The sequence below is a fragment of the Acinonyx jubatus genome, chromosome D3, assembly GCF_027475565.1.
Source record: "Acinonyx jubatus isolate Ajub_Pintada_27869175 chromosome D3, VMU_Ajub_asm_v1.0, whole genome shotgun sequence".
Classification (NCBI taxonomy): domain Eukaryota; kingdom Metazoa; phylum Chordata; class Mammalia; order Carnivora; family Felidae; genus Acinonyx; species Acinonyx jubatus.
The window spans coordinates 1,024,000-1,049,986 of NC_069392.1; the positions used below are offsets into that span (position 1 = coordinate 1,024,000).

At 61.0% G+C, this 25,987-nt stretch overlaps 1 protein-coding gene and 1 non-coding gene across 15 annotated transcripts in view; both read right to left on the reverse strand.

Annotated features, from left to right (window-relative positions):
- The window catches only part of EP400 (E1A binding protein p400), a 97,399-nt gene that overhangs the window by 15,066 nt on the left and 56,346 nt on the right, over positions 1-25,987 (reverse strand). For 10 of the 14 annotated variants that reach the window (XM_027052049.2, XM_027052047.2, XM_027052055.2 and 7 more), the window contains 20 exons: positions 25,713-25,807; positions 24,981-25,252; positions 21,507-21,709; positions 21,025-21,194; positions 19,617-19,813; positions 16,451-16,562; positions 16,134-16,277; positions 12,750-12,890; positions 12,458-12,541; positions 12,012-12,146; positions 11,742-11,786; positions 11,509-11,662; positions 11,062-11,303; positions 10,779-10,952; positions 8,797-8,933; positions 8,623-8,679; positions 6,100-6,178; positions 5,681-5,932; positions 4,668-4,716; positions 4,484-4,593 (listed from right to left, as the gene is read on the reverse strand). In XM_027052049.2, coding sequence (XP_026907850.1) covers positions 4,484-4,593; positions 4,668-4,716; positions 5,681-5,932; positions 6,100-6,178; positions 8,623-8,679; positions 8,797-8,933; positions 10,779-10,952; positions 11,062-11,303; positions 11,509-11,662; positions 11,742-11,786; positions 12,012-12,146; positions 12,458-12,541; positions 12,750-12,890; positions 16,134-16,277; positions 16,451-16,562; positions 19,617-19,813; positions 21,025-21,194; positions 21,507-21,709; positions 24,981-25,252; positions 25,713-25,807 — 2,852 coding nt within the window. The remainder of the gene's footprint in view (positions 1-4,483; positions 4,594-4,667; positions 4,717-5,680; positions 5,933-6,099; positions 6,179-8,622; positions 8,680-8,796; positions 8,934-10,778; positions 10,953-11,061; positions 11,304-11,508; positions 11,663-11,741; positions 11,787-12,011; positions 12,147-12,457; positions 12,542-12,749; positions 12,891-16,133; positions 16,278-16,450; positions 16,563-19,616; positions 19,814-21,024; positions 21,195-21,506; positions 21,710-24,980; positions 25,253-25,712; positions 25,808-25,987) is intronic. The other 4 variants (XM_027052057.2, XM_027052060.2, XM_027052056.2 and 1 more) reach the window with 1 other exon arrangement.
- LOC113596975 (small nucleolar RNA SNORA49) lies at positions 20,030-20,160 on the reverse strand. The gene has a single exon (XR_003417804.1). It is a non-coding gene; the product is annotated as a small nucleolar RNA SNORA49 (small nucleolar RNA).

Genomic DNA, 25,987 nt, shown 5'->3' on the forward strand with positions numbered 1-25,987 from the left:
GACGGAGCAAGGTCCACTAAAGCGGGTCGGTTAACCACAGAAAACCAGTCTGAGACGCCGGTGCCCCCGTCCCCGCTGTCCTCAAAGACTCTTGTCCCCGGGACACTGTGAGGTTTGGGCCATCCTCCAGACGACGGTGCTCACTCCCCAGACACCGAGCTTCTCCCGCCCCCGCACAGGCGCTGCCGCTCCCTGCGCCCCACACGTGGACCCTCCGAGCCACGGCCGCCCACGTCCTGCCACGAGTAGTGGGCATGCCCCACTGACTCCCCTGGTCCCTGCCGGCCCCTCGGTGCGGACGGCCGCCCCGTCCCCATCCCCGCGCGCGGACCCAGCACCACGCTCTGTGCTTCCCGGGCAGCCGTCCGGCTCCACGCGCCTCGACCCTGCTCTCCCGCCTTCCCTCACAGCACGTCTCTCTCCTGCTCTTCCCTCCGGAGCACAGGAGTCACGTTCGTATTCCTCTGGTGGCTCCGCTAAAATTACCCCGTGAACACTTGCTAGAGTTTCCTCAACGGCGTCACACCCGTGCTCCTCCTGAGAGACCGCAGAGCGTTTCGGCGCCTCGGTCCCCCGCTGACTCACACGCCGCCGTCCCCGCGCGTGGTCCCTGTCGGCCCCGCGCGGAGTCGCTGTCGGGTCGGCGTCCGCCTCGCTCCTCACACCTTCCGTCTGTCAACAGCCGCCTTCTGCCTCAAGCGTGTTTCATTCGGCAAGGGCCCACCGGCCGGGACCCGTCTTCGTCTGGGAATGCTACATTACCCTCGTCCTTCAAGGTGTTTCCGGAAGAGATGGAATACCAGAGGTGGTGGTCACCGTCACTAGCTCATTGTGTCGTCCCAGCAGCTCCCGGCCTCACGGCCGGCGAGAAGGAAACCACCCCCGGAGGCGGCGTGCCGGGCTCGGGTTACTTCCACGTCTCTCTGCGGCCGGCCCCGTGCGGGCGCGGGCTCCGTCCCGTGGTCCCACATCGGGCTGCATGGGGACCGGTCGGGATTTCTGTAAGTACGGGTCAGCACCGTCGCTCAGTTCTGGAAAACTCGCATCCTCAAATGCTACCTTTGCCCGCCCTCCTCCCTGTCTGGATTCCGATGCACCACAGGCTCCCGGTCTGCAGCCTCACGCGCTCTCTTCCGCGCACTCCTTGCTGTCGCCCACACGGCACTGGGCGGGACTCCTCTTCCAGCTAATTCTCCCAACTGTGTGTAAACACGCTGTAGCCCGTTACCAGAGTTTTTCTTTTTTTCAATCCTGGTAACCATATTTCTCATTCCCAGACGTTCTCTATGGTGAACCTTGGACGGGTGTGGGGGCCACAGGCGCCAAAGCCCCTGCACAGTTGGAAATCCACAACTTTGCCCTAAAACTTGACTACTACCCTCCGGCTGACAGAGAACAGACTTGTGGCTCCAACTCTGGAGGGAGAGAGGCCCCACCCTGCGCCGCCCCTGCGGGCAGCACGAGGGTGGAGGGAATCTGGGGTTCACTTCTGGCTCGGCCGCGCGTCCCGGGAAGAGCCGCCGGGCTCCCGGCTCACGGGGTCGGCACCTCTGTCCAGACACCCCAGGGGTGAGCGAGCCTCAGGCTCACACGGGGTCCCCTGTCCGGCGACACGGGTAAGAGGCACCGCAAGGCAGACACCACGTCGGTGCAGTTTCTCTGCATTTCTTCCTCCTTAGACTTTGCCCTAATACGTTTTTCGTCAGCGCCTTAAAACTTTTAAAGAGATGATGAGTCTTCTGTATCCAATGGTTCTGATGCATTTCATTAGAGAGCAGTGTAAGTAACAGGCCTGACCTCATTACCAGAAACAGAAGCCCGTTCCTGGACTTCTGAGACGGTCTTCCCTCTGCCCTTTTCTTCTCGGGTCCCATTCTGCGACACACGCAGCGTCACGGGAACTGTCCTAGAGCACACCTCTGCTCAGGCACTTTCCAGGGCTCCCAGCTGCTGGCGAACAAACCCATATCCTTCAGTCGGACACACAAACCCTAAGACCAGTGAGCTCAACGTCCCACGGTGCGAGCGCGCAGGGCCCCTCTGGGAGGGGGATTCCTGCCTCCGTTCAGACGTCTGTTTGTGCCCCCTGAACAGAACCACCCGCCGGGCCCCGTACATGCCTTCCCAGTGCTGAAGAGTCGCGTGCATGGACGACGTCGTCCCGTCCTCTGGAAGCTCAGAGAAGCCTCCCTGGTACCTGTCCCTCTTGGGCGGTCCCACCGCGGGACTCTCAGAGCCCTGGGAAGTACGCCGTGTGGGACTCCATATTCTCCTCCCATGTCGCCACAAAGAGTATCTCGTCTCTGAGAGCTACTCAAAAAACACGTCACAGGTGGATTACTTTACCTCCTATAAACGTCAAATGTAGAAACGGGTCTTTTTCAAAACAGAACGAGTGCAACGACTTGGGTGTCCACCCTCACACCAGGAGTGCTACTGGCCACACAGGACATTCGTAACGCCACACGCCCAGCCACTGGCTGCTGTTATTAAGACGCTAAATCAAAAGTGCTTTACTGCAAAGCATAAAGAAAAATAAAGTAATCCTAAATGATACGCTAGAAAAACTTCTCATTTATGCCGTAGCACAGACAGTACAACTCTCCCATTTCCGGTACACGGACCTACGAGTGTTCACAGGTGCATGTGGCCAAGCAGCCACCGCAATCTAGATACAGATCGTATTGTCTCCTGTCTCTACCGTTTTGCCTTTCCCACGTTATTTAAACGTGAGGCCTTCTGAAATGCTGCTCACTGGCAAACCTTGTCACGCGGGCCAGCAGCCCACTGTGCACGGCGGGGCGTTCCTAGAGGGAGCGGACGTGCCAGCGGGCCCTCCCATCCATTCACGGCTAAAGTCCTGGGGTCGCTTCCACTCCGAGTGACTATGAACGAAGTCCCCTGCACACACACTCAGGCTTTCCATGCGGAAGCGTGCTTTTGCTTCCCTGGGGGAAATCCTAGGCGTGGAGGTGCGAGGCTGTGCGGCAGGCCGCCTTCCCGCATTTCCCACACGACGCTAAGACTCCGCCATCAGCAGCGCGAGCTCCAGGCGGGCGGCCAGGTCTGGTTTCTAAAGCCGCGCTCAGAGACACGCGCCGGCACACCTCACTGGGCCTTTCGCCTGCTTTTCCCTGAGGACTAACAACGTCCAACCCCTGTCCACGCCTGTTGTCCCTGCTTCTTCTTCGGGGAGGTGACTGCTCAGATCTGTGGTCCGCTGTCTGAAATTGTTTTCTTACTGCAGACTCCTCGTTCAATCTACAAACCGGTCCTTCATCACACGTGGCCAACAAGCATTTTCCAAGCTTTCCATTTTCTTAATATATTTCAAGCACCAGATGTTGACTTTCACGAAGGCTAACTTTCGGTCTCTGTCCAAAGCAAGGGAGCAAAGCTGTTCTCCCAGGGTTTCCGTGTACGGGTCCTTCTGTTTCGGGTTTCACGTTTGGGTGTACGATCACCTCCGCTGACTCCTCGTACCCGGCGGGGGCCCGGCTCGTGGTCTCGCGGGCCTCCCAGCGCCACTCGTTGAGAAGACCAGACTCTCCCCTTGTGATCCTCTGGTGCTCTCCATGGAAACCAACGCCCAAGCGCACGTGGGTCTCTTTCTGGACTCGGTACCCCATTCTGCGGAGCTGTACCTGCCCTGCCACCGCCACCTTGTCTCAAGCACTACAGCAGCACCTTTCGTAGGAGACACTTTCAAAACCAAGAGGGACAATACTCTACTTGTCAGAGCACTGCTCGCGCAGGGCACGTGCCGTCTTTGGGTACGTGACTAAACTGGAAACGGAGATGTAAGTTGAGCCTCCTCAGTCTCGTTTATTTTTGTCATTTACAGCAAAGCACCAGGGGCAAGGAGGTGGCCAGACACGGCGTGTGTCTTGGTGAGTGCAAGGTCTCCCGGTTCTGCGCTCAGAGGGTCTCATGGCCCCACGGCTTTCCCTCTGCCCGCTTCCCACGCACAGGTCTGGCCGCCCCACGAGCGGACCACGCCTCCCGCGCTTCGCACCCCACCTGGCCCTCGCATGCCCACCTGTACGGTTCCCCCAAGAGTGGCCCTCTCTGCGGCCCCACGTCGCCCCAAGCAAATCTGTCACAGTACATGAGGCGCCCCCGTCAGTGGAGTCTGCGACCCAGCCTCACGACCCGCCTTTCTCCTCCCACAACCGCTACAGGGATTTCAACACACGCCCTCAGCAAGCACACCGCGGACGCTGTTCCCTGAACACTCACATCATCTTAGGAAATTCAAGCTGGGTCGGTACTTTCTGCCCCACTGTGATACTTCTTTAAAAAGCAAACAACTTTTGGGGCAACCCCTGGCTTAGTCAGTACAGCCCCTGATCTTGGGACTGTGAGTTTGATCTCCACATTCGGTGTAGAGATCACTTTGAAACGATAAATAAATACAAACAAGTTCCACGAGGTCCTAAGTCTCACGTGCTACCGAAGGTACCCGTGCGCAGGGACAACTCACGGTCAAGGCTCCCGGTGCCACGGGTGAAGCAAGACGCTTATTAATTGACTGGAAGGTGGCGGCAGGGACACCCGCGATGGTGTTCACGATGACGTTTCCACTCACTGTGCCTGTGGGGAGAGACCTGTGAGGCAGGAGCACGGGGATGCAGGAAATTCTCATGGGGGTGTCTGTGACCCCTTACCTGTGGGCATGCTTGTCCCCGTGACGGACGTTTTAATGGCTCCCGCCTGCTGAAAACAGAAAAGCATCTGGATTTCAGGACAAATTCTTCCCTGCGTAAAACCTCTGAGTGTTTCCACTTCATCGGAATCATCCAAATGCATGCCTAGTTCCACAGCCCCACGGCCGACTCCTGCCCCGTTCCTCTGGGGCCCCGGCCACACCAGCCGTCCCGACCCCCACAATCGCCAAGCCCGAGGCTCCATGCTAGCTGCTGCCCACTCTCTCCCCACAGACTGCCATCACAAGGGCCGCACACACCTCCCCAACCACCCACCACTGTGCCCTTGGGGCCACGGGAGCACGGGCTCTGTGAGCGAGTGAGCTTTCTGACGGAGGAACCGTCCAGGTCACGCGACAAGCCCACCGCAACAGACGCAGCTACAGATGAGGACCCACGACCCCCACGCCCGGCAGTGGCGCTTCCCAAAAAGGTCCAGGCGTTCTCCCCACGTGTGACTCCAGTGTCCACACCGCATGGGGACAGGCCACGCGGGCGCACACGGTGAGGAGCACACCAGAGCACAATGACAGCAGCACAGGACGTGCGGGATCACGAGTCAGCCTTTCTTTCCCTGTTCCGTGCATCACTGTACCCCTCTCCCTGACGGGCACCGAAGACCCATGCGCACGTGTGTGCGGGAACACGCCCACACGGGCACCGAGGCGAGGCGCGAGGGTCGGGACAAGGGAGTCTGCACGGTGACACCAATGGTCCCCGTGCCTCCGTGGCCCGACCTCACAGAGACACCTCACTCGGCCCAGCCCCAAACTTCCCCGCTGCCTCCACCTCCTACCCTGCCCAACAGCCCAGCCACGGAGCCCAGCGCGGGCGGAGTGCGGCTGAGGGCGCCCCCTGTGGCCGCACGCTCCTGCCGGGGCAAAGCTGGGCCTTCTGCCTCCTGAGTAAGCCGTGCTTGTGTCTAAACAGACCCTCTGCACCGACCCCGTCTCCAGGGAGAGGTGTCCCCTCACCAGCACGGCGGCGCTGCCCACTGTCGTGATGGCCGGGGGCACCTTCGGCGGGGGCTGCGCGGGCTGTGCCTGGGGCTGCGCCTGGGCCTGCGGCTGGACGGCCGGTGGCCCCGGGGGCTGCTGGCCACCTGCTGCCTGGGGCTGGGGCAGAGGTGGGGGCGGCTGCTGGGGCGGCGGGGGCTGCGGCTGCGGTGGGGGCGGCGGGGGCTGCGCCACGGGCGGCTGCTGCGCCTTCTGCTGATCGGCCAACGCCTGCAGAGGCGGAGAGGAGAGGAGGGGAGAGGAGGGGAGGGGAGGGGATGGGAGGGGAGGGGAGGGGAGGGGAGAGGAGAGGAGAGGAGAGGAGGGGAGAGGAGAGGCGCCGTGGGGAGGAGCCCGCCCCCCACCCTGGCCCCACCCGGGGGCCCTGGCATCCACACCTTCTTCTCTTTGGCGATACGCTCTGCTCGAAGAGATGCAACCTGAATGGGAGGCAGCGGTTTGTCATAGTTGATGCCGCTGAAACACAAGAGCAGATGAGAAAGATAAACGGACGCGCTCGGGGGGAGCGGAGTACTCCAGAAAGGCAGAGGGCTCTCACCACCCGAGCAGCCAGGTGCCAGGAGGCCGCTGTGGTCAAGCCCCCTCGCAAAAAAAAAAAGCTGCAAGAGTCGTCCGAGACCACGTCTCCCGTTCCCTTTCCACAGAGAACCTCCACCTCCCAGGAGGCAGGTCCGGTCTACCACAGCGGCAGCCGGTACAGTGCCGGGTACGTCGGGGGACTGAAACGTGTGCGTGCGCCCCACGGCTAACCACCTGCTCCAGGCCGGGCCTCCCCTCCCCCAACCAGCAAAGCCATCAGTAGCCCTGTGTCCCCCAGGCCCCACTCCTGCCCTCCAGATGCCCCTGTGTCCACAACAACTGACATCAGGGCCTAGCGCCGCCAACATCCCCGGCTGGCCTCCCAACAGCTCCAGGCTGACCGGCAGAGCCCAGGGGGAGCCCAGGGGGAGCCCAGGGGGAGGGTGGGCCCCCTCAGAGCCCTCCCCATCCTGAGCCCTTGCTCCTGGGGGGGCGCCCCCCAGTTCCTATTCCCTCCCCATCTCCTCGATGCCTGCTGTCACAGAGAGTCCAGCTTTGTTTCAAGCCTCACGGACGCCCTCCCCGCTTCTGGGCCTTCCCTAGCAGGGCCCCGGGCCGTGCCCCACCTATCGGGTGCCCCTGCATGTCAGCCCCTCACCGCCCCCATGCTCGTGCCAGCCCGCTCAGGACGTCTCACCAGATCCCACTGCCATGCCCCTGCTCTCACGTGATCACCTGGGCCTTCCTCTGGCGGTGGTCCCTCCTGCACACAGGGCTCCCTGGGCCAGCCGGCTCCAGGCGGGGCCCCCACAGCTCATCCTCCCCCTGGGCCGCCGGCCCGGCCCCTGCTCCTTGTGGACCCTCACCCTCGGCTGCCACAAGACTCCGAGAGGACAGCCAGCTGCGGGCCCACATGCCGGCCTCTCCTCTCCCCTCACCCTCACCTTCTAGCCCTGTCTACACGGGGCCCGTTCCTCTGACCTGAGCCAGACGCAGAAACTAACTTGCGCCCCCAAGACACCCAGGCCAGTGCTTGCCTCACCCCAGCCAGGCTTTCACATTGAACAGCCTCGTCCGCCCGGGCGCCCCCGAAATGCCCACCTCCCCGCTTGCCCCGCTCCCCTACCTCGGAGCCACCCGGGCCCCCTTGTGCCCGTCCTGCAGACCTGCCTCGTAACCCGTCTCCCTCAGCCCCACGATGGGTGACCTGACACGCCCTCGCATCGGAGCAACATCCAGCAGGAACACCCCTGGTCCCCTCTGCTGGGCTGTTTCGTGCCGTCTGTCTGTGGGACAGACCTTCCACCTCCATGAGATCAGTCTGAGTTTGTGTCTTGCAGGCACAACAAACAAGATAAGAACGTGCCCTTCTGCTCACTGACGAACCGCTGGGCCCAGCACAGCGCCAGGCACACAGCGTGTCAGTAAATGGTCCGTTGCGGGGATCAATCCGCTAATTTAATCTACAAACACATACCGCGTGCCAGCTCTGTAACCCAGACCCCAGAACCCCTACGTCCACAGACACACGGGTGCTACACAATTCGAGTACAGAAGGCAGAGGCGGTCTGCACCGTGAAGAAACACAAAGGACCACGGTCCGTCAGCAAAGGGGGAAAGGTGGTGTGCGAGGGGGGGCCCGGGCACCAGCCACGTGGACATTCAGGGAAACCGTCCCGGGACCAGGAGGCGGGGAGCATCCTGCGGAGGCCAGGCCCGCAGAGCGGCCAGCACGGGCCACCGGGGTCTCAGGGGAGACGGGCCAGATCGGGACCACGCTGACAGCCGGTAAGGAGGAAGCAGGGCCCGTGGTATGCTGCAGATGGTATGCTGCAGACCGTCGCTTGGACAACCAGGAAGGTTGGGCCCAGGTGGGCACCCAGGCTTCATCTAGACACGTGCTCCCTCGTCGTAAACCGTCCAACGCTCGGAAAGCAAGGGGAGCCTACGCCGAACACCCGGACGGCCGGCACTCAGACCCCGACGTGGCCTCACCGCCCCTGCTTACTCGTAACTGCGCGTCTCCCTGCCCACCCTTCGGTCTGTCCTTTGTTCTCTTTTGGTAACTCACAGAGCAGGTACACTCACCCCGACGCCCGGGGTACTTTCCAGGCAGAACGCGACGTGTGCCAGGATAGAGGCGGGTACGGCTGAGAGAGGACAAAGCCTCTCCCGCTGCCCTGCCCGTCCGCCAGCATACCCCGCAGGCTGCAGGCAGGGACAGACCCTTGTCACGGGAACGCCACGTGGGCAGTCGCTGGAGATAACCAGCCGCCGCCCGGACGCATCGTCTGCACGATTCACTGACCGCGCTGAGTCGAAGGGAACGTGAAAACAAAGACATTTCACATGACGAAAACGTGTCACAGATACAAAAATACCTTTCTGCCAACACAGAGGCGTGCTTGGGGTTTTTCTGAAAGGGATTCATGCCGAGCCTGCAGCACAGAAAGGAGACGACGGTTACCAGCGAGGACCGCCTGCGGGAGGACGCTCGCGGCAGGCCGCGCACGCTGGCTCCGTCACGGGCGGAAAGGGGAGCTCGGGGAGCATACAGAGGCTTGATGGGGGGGCTCCTCTTCCCGGCCGTCATCTTCATCAGGTCGAAGTGGCTCGTGTACAGCTGGGTGTGCGTGGCGTTCTCGTCCTGGGCGTACATCTGGCCCGTGCGCAGGGGACGGTTGTTCTTACTCTGAGACAAAATCGAGGGCAGCGCGTCAGGCGGGCGGCGGCTGATTCGGAGGCCTGGCGCTAGGCTTCCCGGATCGCGCGCGGGTCCTCCTTCCCGAGGCAGCACGGCCACCCGCCGGCTGCGGGTCCTCAGGCCTCTCCAGGCCTCTCCACGCGCCTGCTCGTGTGAGCCCCGCGGAGGGAGGACTCCCCTTCCGCTGGGACGGCCGCTGGGCAAGGCGCCCGCGGTCGCATGCGTCGCGTGAGGCGGGGCCGGTGTGGCCGCCCCCACGGCAGACCTCCGCCCGCACGCACAGAGGGGAGAGGCACGTGCGGGTGTCTGAGCCTGTTCTCGGGGGCTTCCGGCACTGTGTGTGGCTGGCGACCTTCCCCTTCACGTGTCCTACAGTTAAACCACGCAGGGCTCTCTGGGACCGTCCTCTGTGGCTCCAGGCTCCGACCGCCCTGCCACCGGGAGTCAAACACTGCGTGTGGGACGGGAACTGAGGCCTCTACACAGTAAGCGCCGTGCTGGGAGATGCGGTGCACGGGCACCTCCCTGCGTCGTCTGAGTGACGCCATTAAATCGAACAGGGCGGCATCAGAGGAAAGCCAGAACGACAAGACGGGCACGGGAAGGCCCCGAACGCGGGACCTCATCTCCCACGTCACCGTACGGGGAAGGAAGAAAGGCAGAGCAGGCTGGGGACCAGGTACGTCACGAGAACACCAGCGGCCGTGGCAGGTGGTGAAGGGGCTCCGCTCCCACCCGGCTCCACCCAACACGCCGCCGCCGCCCCGCGTCTGTGAGCGCCACCCTCCAGGCGGAGTCTGCGCCCCACACATGGCGCTCCGCACGCTGCCTACGGTTCGTTCGGGACGTCACCTTCGTGCCCGACACGTGTTTTGTCTTCTCCTAGGGGTTAACTTCACGTGTGACGAAGGAAAATAAAGCGTCAGCATCGTGTTTCCCGCGTTAACGCTACGGCTGTAGCGCTTTCAACACATCAGACCAGACACGAGATTGTGCGAGGTCTCGTCGGTGAAGGCACCACAGGTGGTGTGAAAAACACTTGCTCTTTTTGTTCTTTAACAAAAAGCAAACGAATGCCCTGAGACGAATGTTTCTGGGAAAACGAACACGGAGACGATAGAGTGATTTTCACCCTTCATCCGAGGACCGCGCGGGCCTCTGCCGCACGTGCCCTGTGGGGTCAGCGTGGGCGCAGGCCTTGGGACGTTCTCCGGAAGGGAGGCAGACGGGAGGCAGACGGGCGAGCGGCAAGACGGGAGGTGGCAAAGACAGCAGATGACGGAAAGAGGCCCGCTCGGCTCAAGGAACGAGAGAAAGCGTGCAGGCGGACGCTCGTCCGCACAGCCGGCTCTTGGGGGTAGGGTGGGGAGAGGTCAGGCCGCCGCCACGGCCGGCTTCTCAGGAAAGACGCCAAGCGCCTGGCCGCTGTGCGTTCGGCACGTGCCACGCACGGTCGGCGGGACGGGGGTCCAGAGCCGGTCCTGCCACCGTGGCAGCCAACGGGCCCGGTGGGAGCACGGCAACGACACAGCGGGAAGACACCGACAGACTCTTGAGGTAGAGGCAACGGAGCCAAAGAAAGGCTCTCGAGTTCACCTGACACCTCCTCAGGAAAGGAAAGAAAAAGAGACGAAGGTGGGCCAAGCTTGCGGACGGCACACAGAACTTTCCAGGTATGGGACCGTGGCCTGCACCGACGGCGGCCGTGAAGGCAGAGCCGTGGGTGCATGCCAGGGATGGCGCAGGCGACCCGCCTCGCCAGGCTCCGCGGAGCCGGGGGCCGGAGTCCCGTGGGTGCAAGGGGGGTGGGGAGCGGGGAGGGGGTATGCTCACCTTGCCCTCCTCCCTCGGAATGAGCACGTTCTCGTAGCGGCTCCGGCACTGCTTGGAAGAGCGGTAGATGCGGCTGCAGGAGTTGACCACGTCGCTGACGAGGTCCCAGTTGGGCGTGTGGGCCGGGGACACGATGGCGAGGTTCAGAGGTAGCTCCAGGAGCTGCTTCACGGCCTAGAGGACGTTCCAGGCGACACGGGTCAGCGAGACCCACCGGCCAGTTCGCGCACTCTCCCGAGGGAGCACGGCGACGGGACGTGGGCCAGAGGGGCCCTGCGCTCACCTGCAGCAGCGCCCAGTCCTCGCTGATGAGCCACTCGGGGTTGTCCGGGCCCGACTCGGCCGTGGGTTTGGCAAACGTTGGCAGAGGCTTGGCAAACTGCGTCTGCTGCTTCAACAGAATGTTCTTCTTCTGCTCCTTCCCTTCCCGCCGCATTTTCAACATGCCGGGCGTCGCGCGGTCGAACAGCGAGCGGGGAGGGACGACGGGCTCCCCGTGGCGCTGCTTCTTCTTCCTGCCTGCGACTGCACGGAGGGCTTTCGTCAGCCAGGCGGCCGACGGGAGACCGCGCCTCCGCGGGCGAGGAGCAGGAACGGGGCGGGGAGGTCACCACGGAGCCGCTGGCGGAGACGGACCCACCCTCCCGCTTCCACGCCAAGCGGGGCCACGGGGGCTCCTCCCCAGCCGCGAGCACAAACCAAGACACGCCAGCGTGGCCGCGGGGCGCACCTGACGGGTCCGTGCGGTGGCGCCTGCGCTCCTTCCTCACGTACACGGGAGGCAGCTTGGACTCCGGGATGGGTGTGCTTTCGTACGTGAGACACAGGACCGGGTCCACGTAGATGTCGTTGTCATCCTGGGGGGGCGTGGGCGGCGTCCAGAGCTGCGCACAGGAGGAAGAGCCTGAGCCGTGCGGCTCCGGGAGGGCGGCCGCCCCGACGCACAGGGGCACCGGCACTCACCGGCATGACCTCCATCTGCCCGTCGGCACCTTCACAGACGTACTCCTGCGGGTGAGGGGCAGGCTCAGGGCGACCCGGTCCGAGACGCAGCCACAGGCCACCAACCGTCTACCCTGCGCCGGTGACGTTGCCCTGACCGCACTCGGGGAGAAGCCCGCAGGAAGCAGACACCTGCAGCCGAGGGTCAGGCCTCCCGCAGCGGCCACGGGAACAGAGAAGGGCCCAGCCCGGCAGCAGCGCCCCGCAGCCCGCAGCCCGCAGCCCGCGTACCGCACTGTAGGCGTCCTCCCTCGTGTAGGTGAGGAGCTGCTCGTGCTCCTGCTCCTGTAGCGCCCGCGCCTCCCTCTCCCGCTGGGCCCTGGCGTTCCGCGCCTCCCACTCCGTCACGGCAGTCAGCACGGCGTCCTGGCGGGGAGACCGCACACGGGGGCTCTGGGACTCCCGCCGCCGCGGCCCGGCTCGCCGCGTCACCGGCCGAGCCCCTCTCCGCCCCCAACACCTAGCCCTCCGACCCAGCCGGCATCAAGCGACTTCCGGTCGAATGAGAAGCGTTCCCTGGGGTTTCCCAAGACTTCCTTTTTGTCTCTTTCCACACCGGTGGGTTGGATTTTCATTCCCTGACTTCCTGGCAAGTCACTTTACTTCAGACTGAATTTGCCTCTGAAGCCGAGGCCCTCGTGGGTGGTGGGACCAGAAGCCCGCCCACCTGCCCTTACCTCGCCGTTGCCCTCCTTCTCCGGGCCAGCGGGCGTGTGGAATAACTCCAGGTAATTCAGGGCATACTTTTCAATAGGTGTAAGCTGTTTCAAAAATCACGTTTTGAACGGAGTTAACAGCAAGTCAAAAAGGTGAAGGTCCTTATATAACCCCCCGCCAACACCTGGATCGAGAAAAGGATCATTCTTTGTCACAGTGACAGCGGAAAACGTCATGAAAGGGTCAAGCGCTGAAACGTCTAGGTGTCCGGAAACTAAGTGAGTGGGAGCACAGAAGAGAAAGCGTCCAGACCTGTTCCATAAAGTCTGCTAACTCCTCCAGCTGCGATGGCTCTTCCTTCCACCCTGGGCCGTCACCGTCGGGCGACCCTGGCACCGCTTCCTCCTCGGGTTTCTGGGCATCGTCCTCCAGGTACTCAATACTCTTGAGGGCCTGAAGAAATTATCGTTTAAATTACTTTCAGGTGTTTTTAAATAAAAGCATTTTGAAAAAGAGCGGCCCTGCATAAATGCCGACACGCCTGTGCCGCACACGGAGCCTCCCTGTGGTGACGGAAAACTAAGCGTGACGGAGGAGGGCAATGAACATGAGCGGCTCACGGCCGCGGCAGACAGCAAGCCCCAGCGAAGGGCCGAGCGCTGCCGCGCCACAAAGCACCCCGGCCCTGAGAACACAGAAGCGCGGGGCACCTCGTTCAACCTCGCAACCGGCACCCGGCACGGCCACGACTCAGATGAACGACAACCCTTCCACAGCACGACCGGGGGACAAACAACCCTACGCCGCAGCTGCCAAAACCAAGCCCACGGAAAAGGTAACGCAGACGACAGGCGTGTGAGACGGTCACCATCACCACAGATCAAGAAACCAAGCAAGAGGAAGGAGGTGCCTTCCCACAGCCAGGAGCTCACACCTGACAGGGGTGGGTGTGGATGGGCATGCTGGTGCATCGGACATGAGCCCACAGTCTCTGGTTTCGGGGTATCAATTACCGACTGTATAACCTCTTTTCTTGGCAATCTGGCAAAATCTGCAGTTTAGAATGTTACCTGACCTCACACAATACAGAAATCATTCCAGATCGCACATCTGAATATGAAGACCACTGAAGCATCTACAAGAAAACGAAAGAGGACGTCCAGACGACCCAGGGTAAAACGACCCAGGGTAAAGAGAACGTTTTTTAAGCCCCAACCATGATGAAGACGGGCTACTGGTTGGCTTCAGGACCCAGGGTTTCTGCTCATTGAAAGACAAGCAAACCACAGAATGCACAAAGGTATTTTACAGATTCACCCAGAGCACATAAAAAGTGCCAACAAACCACTAAGAAAAAGAAATAAGCCAGTTAACACAAAAAAGGGAGAAGGACACGAACAGGCACTTCACAAAAAAGTGCCTGCCCTGCCAGGGAGCACACGGAGGTCCACAAATTCATGGGCCGACAGCAGCGACACAACACCAGAGACACGGCCCACATCCGCCAGCACGTGGCCAGAACGACACCCCCACGCCTCAGGTCCCATGCAGCCAACAGAGCATAGGTCGGCTCGGCCAGTCTGGAAAACTGCCAGTGGCACCTGCTAGTCACGTGCTCACTGATGACCCAGGGGCCCCACCCCAAGATGCAGTTAGGGTGTCTGCCAAGAGACACGGAGAAAATACAGATGCGGGGCTCAAAACACAGTCACACGGTCCCACAGTGGACCCGATGAAGTCACAATCGCTGGGAGACACGGGAACCACCGTGACCCAGAATCAGAGGCCAGACCCACACAGGCACCAGGGTGGTCAGGGGTCAGAAGGGCGAGCCGCCCTCAGGGACAGGAGTGGTGAGGAGGCAGGCGGTCCCCGGGGTGCCTTCCCTGTAGCACCCTCTCAAGCTCTTTATGACGTGCACACTTGCCGTACATTCTTGTACTTTATCACAACTTCCGCGGAGAGCCATGTTCCCGCGCCAGTCCCCGGAAGAGCACCACGCCCACTGGAGAGGTGCCGGGAAGCCCAAGGTGCCGGCTGCTCGCCCCAGCACACCGACGGCAGGGGCCTCCCCCAGACCCCCACACTCATTTCACCTTCAAAAGCCCCCCCAGTACCTCCTGCTCTCACGGGGCCACGCCGCTCCCATCAGCCTGCGCCCTGGCCCCCACGATCCAGACTCAGCACAGAGCCGGGAGGCCTCACTGCCCTCACCCCTCACCCCCTTCCTGACCCCCGGCCACCCCTCTGCCCGTGGGACTCCTCACCGGGCATCGGCCGCCCTGCACAGGGCCCTCTGCCTCGGCAGGAAGAGCCTGCGTGCTTCAGTCTCTCCTCTCCCGGTATGCAAGCTTCGTGGGGAGGGGAGACTGTGTCTTTTACTCGACACTAGATCCCTGCCACCTAGAACACAGCCAACACACAGCAAGACGTTCAACAAGGACATTTCAACAGCAAGTGTGCGTCAGCCTGTGCACCGCACGGAGCGGCACACACATGTCCCCAAGCCAACGGCACCCGAAACACCATGTTTCCCGCACACACACTTTCCCACCTCATTTTTCTCCCAGGACACAATCAAGAGTTTTAATGCCGAGACGGTTACCTCATGGACAGGATCTATTTTCTTTCGTGCTGTTTTTCTTTTTTAACCTTGTGCAAATAACCCCTATCTTTGAAAGAAGGGGGTCAATCTATCTGTCCCCCAGATGAAGAGTTATAAGGTGTCCCCGCAGGGGACACCATATGTAGGAAACTCCCGGAACCGCACACAGTGCTTGTCTCTGAGCAGGGGCGGGGGGGTGGGGGGTTCCTGGGGCGGGGCGCTTGCTTCCATTACAAGCTCTTGAGGATTTAACACACACATTTATTACTTCTCAATAACCAAGTGGAAATTTCTCAGGGCACCAAGGGCACAAGGATGGGAACACAGGCGGAGAGCCCCCACAGGGGAACCGGTGTACTTTACATCGCAGGCAAGGGCGGGAAGAGGCCCAGGACACGGGGGTCCCTCCGAGGTCGAGAGCCTGGAAACCAACACCCAGGAAGGAGGGGAGCAGGCGACGGCCTCCCAAGACGGGCCAAGGGGAGGGGGCGCCCGGGGCGCTGCAGCAAGACCACTGCACAAGGCAGGGAGGGGAGGGGGGGAGACGTGGCCCCAACAGTGGGTCTGTAAGGGGTCTACACAGCAGCACCACCTGAAAGCAGCAGCACATGAGCCGCGTGCGCCATCTGAAACCTCTAGGTAAGTTAAAAATGTATTCAGCCCGGTAGACACAGATACTACCATTTCAACGGTAAGCAACACAAAAAGGTATTAACGAGACCGTTTATGCTCTCCTTTGCGCTGTCCCCAGAATCAGGTGTGCGTTTTATGCTCGCACACACAGGGCGCCTGTCAGAGGGGCTGAGACTGCAGACCGTGGGGACAGGCAGACCGAACGGCCGGCTGCGGCCTGGGGGAGGCAGTGTGGCTTGGGAAGAGCAGAGGAGCAGAGGGGCACAGGGATGGCTGCTGAGCTGGGCAGCAGGGGCCTGAGGCCCCACCCTCTCCGCTGCTCCCTTTCCCTGCTTTTCCAGCCCAAGCGCCTGCAATGGAAAGAAAGCAGGCAGGAGGGGTGCGCCGGGGCCGAGCGAGGGGGCCCACAGAGCGGGCAGGGCACGTCCCGGGTCACCTCCAGGAGGATCTGTCCTCACCTCAATGAAAGGTCTTGCAATTTTGGGCGCGATGATTTCCGTGGCAGAAGGTTCCTGAGAAAGGACGACAAACTCCTCCGCCTTCACTGGGAAGCCAGCGTCGTCCGTGGGAGAGCACACCTCAAACAGCTCCTGGATGGTACGCTGTGCACGAGACACACGTTAGCGTCCAACACGGGACCCGCATCAGTGCCTGACGGGAGCGCCAGACCGCGTCACCAGGGAAACCGCCCGACGACCCCTCACCCGTCCATGGTGAACCCACGTGCCCTGTCACCAGGTGGCAGGCGCGAGGACCACACACCAGTGACGGGTACCTGCGTCAGGAACGCCATGGAATAATCGTTGCCCTGAGCGGCTACTTCTCGGATCAAGTCTTTGGTTCCATTTTTCAACAGCTTCTCTTCGATGGAATTGCCGCTCACAAGCCTACGAGACAGACACACACTTACGATGAGCACGGGGCCACCGGGAAGCACAACTCCACGAGCCTCTGGGGTGCGCGTGCTCGGCAGGGGCTGGAAGGCTCTGCACGTGCTCGGGGCGTGCCTTAACACGGTGGCCAAGGCCACCTCTCCCGTGTCCTCTCCCCTGCCGCACAGGGTCCCGCACCTCCGTGACTGCGGTCCCTTCTGTCCTCTTCCCCTCCAGCCTCCACCTAGAAAAGTCCTCCTGGGTCCCCCAGAGGGACCTCACACGGAGCACCTGACCCCCCAGCGCCGACAGCCTGGCGAGCACACTCACACGGTCACGTGCACACGCAACGGCGGGCCGCGTCTGCTGCCCCACACACTTCTCTACACTATGCTTCCCTCCTGAGTGACGTGCTGTAGGGACGACCCCCCCCCCCCTCCCCGCAATGGTTCCGGTGGCTGTTCGACGGCCAGGGTACGGCTGTACTCTGGGCGCGGGCATTTGCTGGTTCCCGCTTGGTGCCGTGTAAACAAGCTACAGTAACGGCCTGCACCATAGGAGTCCCCTGGAAGGTAAGGCTAGAACAGAGGGCACGCACAACCTTCCACTCAGCAGACCTCGATAAATCGCTGTCCAAACAGAGCAACGACCCCACTCCCCACTCCGGGTGGGAGCTGCCTTCACCAGCACCGCCAGCAGCTTCGCCCACCGCTGCCTCCCATCTGGGTGCGTGAGGACGGCCATCACACAGGCGGCCACTGGACCTCTGCCTGCCAAGCCCGTCCCGCCACACGTGTGGGCAGCTGGAATGGCTGGTTTGGATTCTCAGGTCCCCACCCCACCCCCCAGCCTTTCTTGAATAAAGGCTCCTTTACTTCTCACCTTGTCAGAGCTATCCGACCCTCTGTCTGCTATGAGATTGCAAACGATCCCCCCAGTCTGTTATCTGGGCATCAGCTTTGCTATGGTATCTTTTGACAAACCCAAAACTGAAGTTTTCATTTGACTGCAGTCAAATAAGTCTATCTTTCCTTCCTTCTGAGCTCCCTGTCCGGCGAAAATTATCCCTTCAAGCCACAGATACTGTCCCTTCAACTATCCCGACCACCATCTCACTTCCACGCCTCCATGCTTAGCCCTGGGGTGGTGTTCTGGCCATAAACCAGGCACCTTTCTCACGGTCAGCACAGGGTCAGCAGCTGTACTAAATGAACAGGCTCCCATGAGGCTGGACGCCCACCCCCCCCCTCCACCCTCCGCAGGCTCACACCTGCACCGTTCACTGCTCCCCTCCTCCCGCACCTCTCTGCTGCAACCCTCGTTAGCATTTCTGTTGGCTGTTATCAGCTTTCCCTCCAGATGAACTTTATTTATTTTCTTAGACATTTTTATTTATTTTTGAGAGAGACAGAAAGACAGAGCATGAACGAGGGAGGGTCAGAGAGAGGGAGACACAGAATCTGAAGCAGGCTCCAGGCTCTGAGCTGTCAGCACAGAGCCCGACGTGGGGCTCGATCTCACGGACCATGAGATCATGACCCGAGCCGAAGCCGGACACTCAACCGACTGAGCCACCCAGGCGCCCTCCAAATGTACTTTAAAACCGACTGACCTCATCCAACTGCGTGTGCACATGCGTGCAACAAATACAGGCAAACACGACCACGGCTTTGGTTAAAACTGTGTTACTTTTCAACACTGCTCTGGGGAAAGCACGTTTTTATGCACCAGGTGTTTCTGTCCCAGGACACAGCACAGCCTGCTACTCGTGTCTTACCGCGTCTTGGTTTTATTCTCAGTCCTTACACACTCTGCACCTTTGCTGCCAAGACTGCTCCAGACTGTTCACGGATGACTGTTACCGAGAGTAAAACGGTTCTCCCGTTTCTGGCTAATGACCGCCGCAGGGCCAATGACAAAGAAAGGATCACCCAGGAAAACGTCACTCACGCAACACGCACACGGTGCACCGAGCTGACGTTTACCAGCACGGAGACAGGCTCCCGATGCCGATGAGAGAAACGGGATTCACACACGAGACTGCTGGCAAGAGCCACGGAGAACGTTAAAAAGACGTCGGAGAGACGTCCGCCAAAACGTGGTCAGCTTCTATCTCCGTGGGATGAGATCTGTAAAAGCAGCACTTGCTCACTGACTTTCAGAAGTATAACACGGCTCCTTAACGTCCGCCTCGGGAGGACTGCTTCGGCGAAGGCTACAGGCACAGGCTCGGGCTCGAGTCCCGGGCCGGCCGCCCCCACGGGGCTGCACACCGGCGCCACGCACACACCACCACCGTGCACAGGCCGCCACTGCAGGCACGCCGGCACACACGCGGCAGGACACCCGAGAAAGGCCGTCGCGTGCCGGCACACCCGGCCTAGGACACGCGACGGGATGCAGACGCTTGTCATTACGCAAGTATGATAAATGCTGGCGGGAGTTTAGAGATACAGAGTAGATGAACCTTCTCCACTTCCCTCCGTTCCAGCTTTGGCCGGTTACAACTCACGTTTGAGGGTAACGAATACCGCAGCCGTCCTAGGACAGACACACCTGACGGTAACTGAGAAACTCGCAGGCCCTCCAGAAGAGGTGCAGCGTGTATACTTAGAATGGACGACGTGGACAGCGCGTTACGTCGAAGCAACTAACTCCGTTACGATCTTGAGCAAGCAGATTACAAACTGAGCAAACGGGCATAGAGAAAACGAAGCAGCACGAACAGAAAAGTGCCTTAAAGAAAACAAGGAGTTGCCAGGTGGCTCGGCCAGTTGAGCACCCGACTCTGATTTCAGCTCAGGTCACGATCCGGGGGTCACTGGGATGGAGCCCCGCACTGGACTCTGCACGGAGCGTGGAGCCGGCTTAGGCTTCTCTCTGCCCCTTCCCCTCTCGCGCGTGCTCGCGCGCTCGCTCTCAAAACAAACTCACTAGAAAAAACAAACGCCACAGCAGAACCACGGGGTGCGAGCCGTAGCGTGCGCTCGAGCTCCATGTGGTGCTTCTGCCCCCGCACCTCCCGCGCTCCAGGCTCGGCGGCTTGCTGACGGCAACCGCCGCCCTCACCTGTAGATGTGGACGTCTTTGCGCCTCCCGATCCTCTCGCACCACTCCTGGGCCTTGGCGTCCATCACGGGGTTCAGGTCGTTGTCGTAGAACACCACAGCGTCGGCCTCCACCAGGCTCACGCCTGTGGCGCGGCTGTGAGTCGACAGAATGGCACAGAAAATCCGCCTGTCTCTGTTGAAACTCCTCATCAGTTCCTGAGATGAAGTGAGATGTTGGGGTCAGCCCCCCCGGCAGACGCCGGATGCCGTGGGCGCGCTGACATCGGCCAGCTAGAAGCCAGCGTCCGGTCGTCCCGGCTCCTGCCACGTGCACGCGGCCACCGCTCACCACAAACCTCTCCGCACACTCTCACGGGACACCGAGCCTCGCTTTTTTACGAGAAGGAAGATGTCTGACTCTACCTGACGGGCACTGTCAGCTCAACCCGTGGGCCCCACGAGAACACAGAGTCTTCCTGGGGAGGGACGTGTGCTCGGTCCTGTACCCTCAGGCAATGCCGGAGCACTTCACGGCAAAAGGCTCCGGAGTAAGGCTGAGGGAGCGGGGAGACAGGCCCAGAGAGACCACCACGGGGACCCCTCTTCTTCCCAGAGATTCCACGTGTGACCTGTGACATCGCTGCCAGAAAACCTTGTCGGTTAACACCGCGCCGCGTCTCCTCCTAGGCCCTCCTCAGCGAGCGTGCGCACAGGCAGAAAGTCCCGTGGGTGCGGGAGCACGCGAAGAGGCCGACACGTTCCACGATCCGGCGGCAGGCCTTCCGGTGCTCGGGAACGTTCTCCCGTGCTCCCGACTCCCGTTCCAAACGCTCCGATGACGACCTGGTCGTCCAGCCCACGGGGGACAGCGCGTGCTCACGACACCACCAAGCACCACGGCACACACGCGACCTGCCGACCCATCGCACGGCTGGACGCGCGTGTCGCTCTGGAGGGGAGTGAGGCGCTGAAGGGCTGAGCCCTCCACCCGGAATTACCCGGGCAGGCGCACGCCCACACTGTCGACCCGTCTCCTACAGAGCCGCGCGGCCTCACGCCCGCCGGGAGCGCACAAGCACGTCTGTCTCACTGCGCCCGCTGTAGCAACACACGCTTAGCCGACCTGGCGAGTAACGGAGGGGCACGCCGCGCGAGACGGCACTCGCTGGGTGCGCCGCGTTGGGACCGCGCCCGCACCTCCACGCCCCGCTGCTTCCTGGAGCCCACCAACCCGCTCCTCGTGACCACAGGCCGCCTGTCCTGACACTGAGACAGCCAGCGGGCCGCACACGCCCAGTAACGGCGTGTACGTGCTAAAGACCTACTAAAGGGCCGCCACGGCTCTGAGAAACCAGGGCGGAGACTGGCGAAACTGGTTAACGACGCTGAAGCATAAGCTATAACAGAGAAGATTTTTTTTTCCTTACCTGCCGCTGCTCACTGTTGGCGTTTTCATCGATTCTGATATAGGTGAGATAATGGAAGTTCAAGAACATTTCCAAAATGTCCAACATGAGAACCATCTGCGACAAGATCAGCACTCGACGTCCTTCGGATTTCAACTTCTGAAGTAAGATGGCTAAAGCTTCCAGCTTGCCTGTGAAATTAACGCCATCAAGAGTCTCTCACGACCCAGGGCAAGGGAACCCACCTCACGAACAGAGCTGGGGCGCCTCGGCAGCTCCGTCGGAGGAGCGTCCGACTCTCGATCTCCACTCAGGTTACGATCTCAAGCTGGTGAGATCGAGCCCCGCGCTGGGCTCTGCACTGCCTGTGGAGCCTGCTGGAGAATCTCTCTCCTCCCCCCACCCACCCTCACCGCCCTCCCCCACTCGCTCACACACGCTCTTAAAATAAACGCAACCGAAACCGAAACCAAGGAGCAGAGCAAAAGGGAGCCTTCTCGTACCTGAGTCAAACTGCACCAATCTCAGCTCGGGAAACCGCAGGGAGCGCAGGGCCGTCATGCGCTGCAGCTGCTGTGCGTAGGGAGCCATGTGCTCTCGCAGGCAGTGCCTCAGGACCCTCATCCTGTGGCTGTAGAGGGACGGCGGCCTCGCCACCCACAAGGAGGGGGGCGCAGCCACCACCGGAGGGATCACACACACCACCCTGAGAAGCAGAAAGTACACGCATCACACGTGGTGCCCACAGCGTCCCTACCGGGCAGCACCTGTCTCAGGAAGCAAAGGCTCAAGAAGGAAGTGGGCAGAACCTTCTAAGAGTGAGTTGCCAGAGAAGCCAGAGTGCCTAGTTGTAGTCCCCATGGGGGTGACATGGCTGCTGGCCCACACCACCCGTCACAGCAACCATGGGAGTGGGTCCCTCCAGTGCCGGCCAATGAGGGCCCCCAGGACGGAAACAAGGAGTGCAGGGCACCCCGAGGTCACAGGAGCAGGAACAGGGACGGCCCATTCTCTATGAAGTGCACGTGTCCATCTGGGGATGCAGGAGCCATGTCTCCTGGATGGCTGGGGGAGGGGATGGGACCCCCAGAGCCCGTAGAGCCACCGTGCCACCAGGAGGGAAGCCAGACGCAGCAGGAAGAGGGCCCTGCAGAGAGCAGCCATGTGCCACCCCTCCGGCTTCTGGAGGCCACCCGCGCCGGGAGGGCAGCTCCAGATGAATGTCCCGGACTTGCCACCAAGTGTGTGTAAACAAAAATGCCATCCATCAACAAAACCCTGGTGGACAAAATCAAAGACCTAAAACAACGGAAAGCAATTCCATGTTCATTGGTCGGAAGAGCCCACAGGACTAGCACGTCTGCTCCTGACCTAAAGGCTCAGCGCGATCCCAAAGCAAACCTCAGCCAGCCAGTCTGCAGACAGCCCGCACCGTGGGCCCCAGGTCAGCGTGGGCACGCAGCGACCAGAAGAGCCCGCACGACACCAAACAAGAACAAAGCTGGAGGAGGGACGCCTCCCAACACCAAGTCTCACTGCAAAGCCACAGGGATGGAGAGGATGCCACCACGGTGCTGAGGACAGGACGGAACCTCCAGAGAGGCCAGCACAGTCCCCTGAGCACTCCCAATGGAGCAAAGACCTTCTCGCGACAAAGCTGCTGGAACAAGCAACAGCCGTGTGCAAACACACGCATCGCACACCCCGTGTTTCCTAACGGGACTCACGGTCACCCCCGTTCTCACAAACAAAAACCCCAAAGCAACAACCCACGTACGCTTGATCAAGCCTCTGGATCAAGCAATTTACAGACAAGACAGAGAACAAAGTAACACGTCCAGTTACACCCCGAGGAACCATCGCCAAATACAGACTGTGCAAAGTCCTACAGGGCAAACCGCCAGGTCTCCTCAACCAACAGTCCATGGCAGGGGGAAAAAGAAGAGGAAGTGGCAGAACCCGATCAGAAGACACACGACAGGGGCACCTGGGTGGCTCATTCGGTTGAGTGTCCGACTTCGGCCCAGGTCACGATCTCGCAGTTTGTGAGTTTGAGCCCGCGTCGGGCTCTGTGCTGACAGCTCGGAGCCTGGAGCCTTCTTAGGATTCTGTGTCTCCCTCTCCCTCTGCCCCTCCCCGACTCATGCTCTGTCTCTGTCTCTCAAAAATGAATAAATGTTAAACAAAAAATTAAAAAAAAAAAAAAAAAAAAGGAAGACACACGAGAGAGAGAGTTGTTGACCGCTGAGCACCTCCCTGCCAAGATTCGGACTTGAACTACACAGACAGGACTTAGGAGACAACCAAAAATGAGAAGGCTCAATACGCACTTAATAACATCAGGAACGGCTCCTTTTTAGCTGTGATCAGGCGACCGTGTTGCTTTCAGAGCGCGACAAAATCATGTTTGTCTGGAACCTGTCTCAGGACGGCCTTGCTCCGGGGCAGCAGACGGGTGACTCGAGACTGGGCAGACGCTGACAGCTGCCGAGGACGGGCTCTGGGAGCACGGGGCTCGCTGCGTTCTTTAGCTCGTGTGCATCTTAAGACTTTCCACAACACAGGACTGCAGGTGTGCGGGTTGGGGAAGACTGAATCTAGACACAGACCCCAGTCCCTTCACTGGCACTCGCTCAGCTCTGACTGTAGATGTAAATAGGAGACGCAGACAGGGACACCCCTGCAGAACGACGCAGGGGGAGCCCGGGTGACCGGGGCTGGCCAGGACTTTGCAGGTCCAACACCAAAGGCATGACCACGAGAGGAGACACAGCTGGGCTCTGCTAAAACCAAATAGTCTGCCCTGCGAAAGCCAGCGTCACGAGGAGACGAGCCGTAGACGAGATGTCCGTGAGAGACACGGCTGATGAAGGACTGCGGTCCTAACACACCCACAACTCTTAAAACACAACGAGAAGATGAGCAACCCGTTTACCAGATGGGCCAAAGACCTCAACGGACACCTCTCCGCAGGACGCGGCAAAAAGCCACGAAGAGAGGCTCCGTGTCGCACGTCCTCAGGGAAGCGCAGATTACGGCCCCCGTGAGACGCCACCGCACGCCCGTCAGAGCGACCCGAGCCCACTACGCCGGCCACGGAAGTGTGATGAGGACGGGGGCAGCGGGGCGGTCGCTCACCGCTGCTGGACGCAGGGCGGGGCAGCCAAGGGGCCGGCGGGCTCTGAGGGGAGGGGCGGACAGGCAGAGCACAGGGGGTTTCAGGGCGGTGAGACCGCACGGCCCACCCGAGCCAGGCTGCTGGAGGTCCCCGCGTCCCCGCTGGAAACATGCGGTGACCATGAGGCCTGCGCCCGGCCCCACAGACAGAGCGGGAGGGAGAGAAGACGCGCGCCCGGGGGGGACCGGACAGGCACTCAAAGCAGGGGATGGAGCGCAAATGGGCCAAGCCCCCCTGCTGGCGGCGGAGGAAGCGGAGATGGGGCGGAAGAAGCAGAGTTGCGGGCTGGGGCCAGGGGGCCGTGCACACAGCATCTGGGTGATTGTTTTCTCTTCTATAGCTCTTTTCTGAGTTTCAATCTCAAACACACACTTCCTGTCAAGAGACGTTACACTTTCCACATGGCTTTTGAGTAAAATGTTACGTAAGGGAGCACAACAGAGAAAACTCCTCACTGCCACAGTGGACAGTCCCCCCATGGCCAGGCTGTGGTCGGTGCTGTGGCTCTGCACCCAGGCCAGCCCACGTCGACCCGGACGCTGCCCTGGGGACAGGCCTGGAACCCAAGGGAGAAGAGAGCACCCCGAGGACACACACCTTCCCGTAAGGTGAAGAGACAGACTGATGCCGGAGCCAGAGACCCCGGAAATGATTTCTCAACAGACTTTCCGAGGGGCAGTTCGTGGAGAAACCAACAGCCACGAAGTGGGGACGGGGGCGGGCAGACACGCTCCGCTGGGGGCACTTGGGAAGCCCGTCTCGGGGAGCAGACTGCAAGCATACACAGAGGTCGCCCCACCTGTCGATGACGTCCTGCAGGCAGGCTTGCCGTTGGGTCAGTGTCAAAACCAGGTCCCTCTGACCGCTTGAGGGTGAGGAGTGACCACCGGCCGGCCCGACGCCTTTCTGGTGAGCGCTGTCAGAAGCCCTGAGCCAAGGTGCCTGTTCTCCGCCGACCACGGAACAAATCCGCAACAGATCTCTGCCGTAGACGGGAGCTCGAGAGCAGCGTCGCTCGTTGACCAAGTAGATCTGGTCCAGTCGCTCCTTCAGAAGTCTGGTCTTCTCCTCCTTCATGGGAAACAGGGCGAAAACGGCCGCTGAAGAGCAGCAAGCCCGGTGCCTGGTCTCACCAAGCCCTGCGGCGTCCCTCCCGCACGCCAGTCCTCGGAGACGCCCACGGCCCATCCTGCGGCAAAGAGCAACAGCAAGGAGGCAGAACCGATGGGTGCACTTCTCCTCCAACGTGGTGAGCATTTCCGACGCCCAGAAGATGCAGAGGAGCGTGAAAAGCGTGAAATGTGATTTCTGGAATCACAAGACCCAGTTTCACCTGTCCCGAAGCGTATTTAGAAAATCAAGTTCTGAAGTTGAGAGACGACGTGCTTTCGAAGGCACGTATACCGATGACGCTGTTAAAAACCATGCCTCCCCCCTACCCACCCCCCAAGTAGCTTCTGAGAAACGACTTCCGCGCGAAGAGGGGCCCGCGGGCAGCCACGTAGCACGGGCGCCAGCCGCCCCGCCGTACCTGGGCCGGCCCTCCGACGGGGGAGGCCGCTTTTGAGGCCATGCCAGGTTCTCCTGTGGCCAGGGGGTTGACTGCCACTCGCCCAGGCGCACCAACTGCAAAGCAAGAGGGACGGGTCGGAAAACAGAGTTCCCGGTGGCTCTGCGGACCCCCTCCCCCAGCAGCTCGCTCTATGCAGTGTGTCACATCCTCTGGGGCCGTCAGCAAAGCCCCCACTCTCTGGTCCCCGTCTGAGCTGAACGGCATGGTGTGGAGAGCCCCCAGGGTCTCCAGAG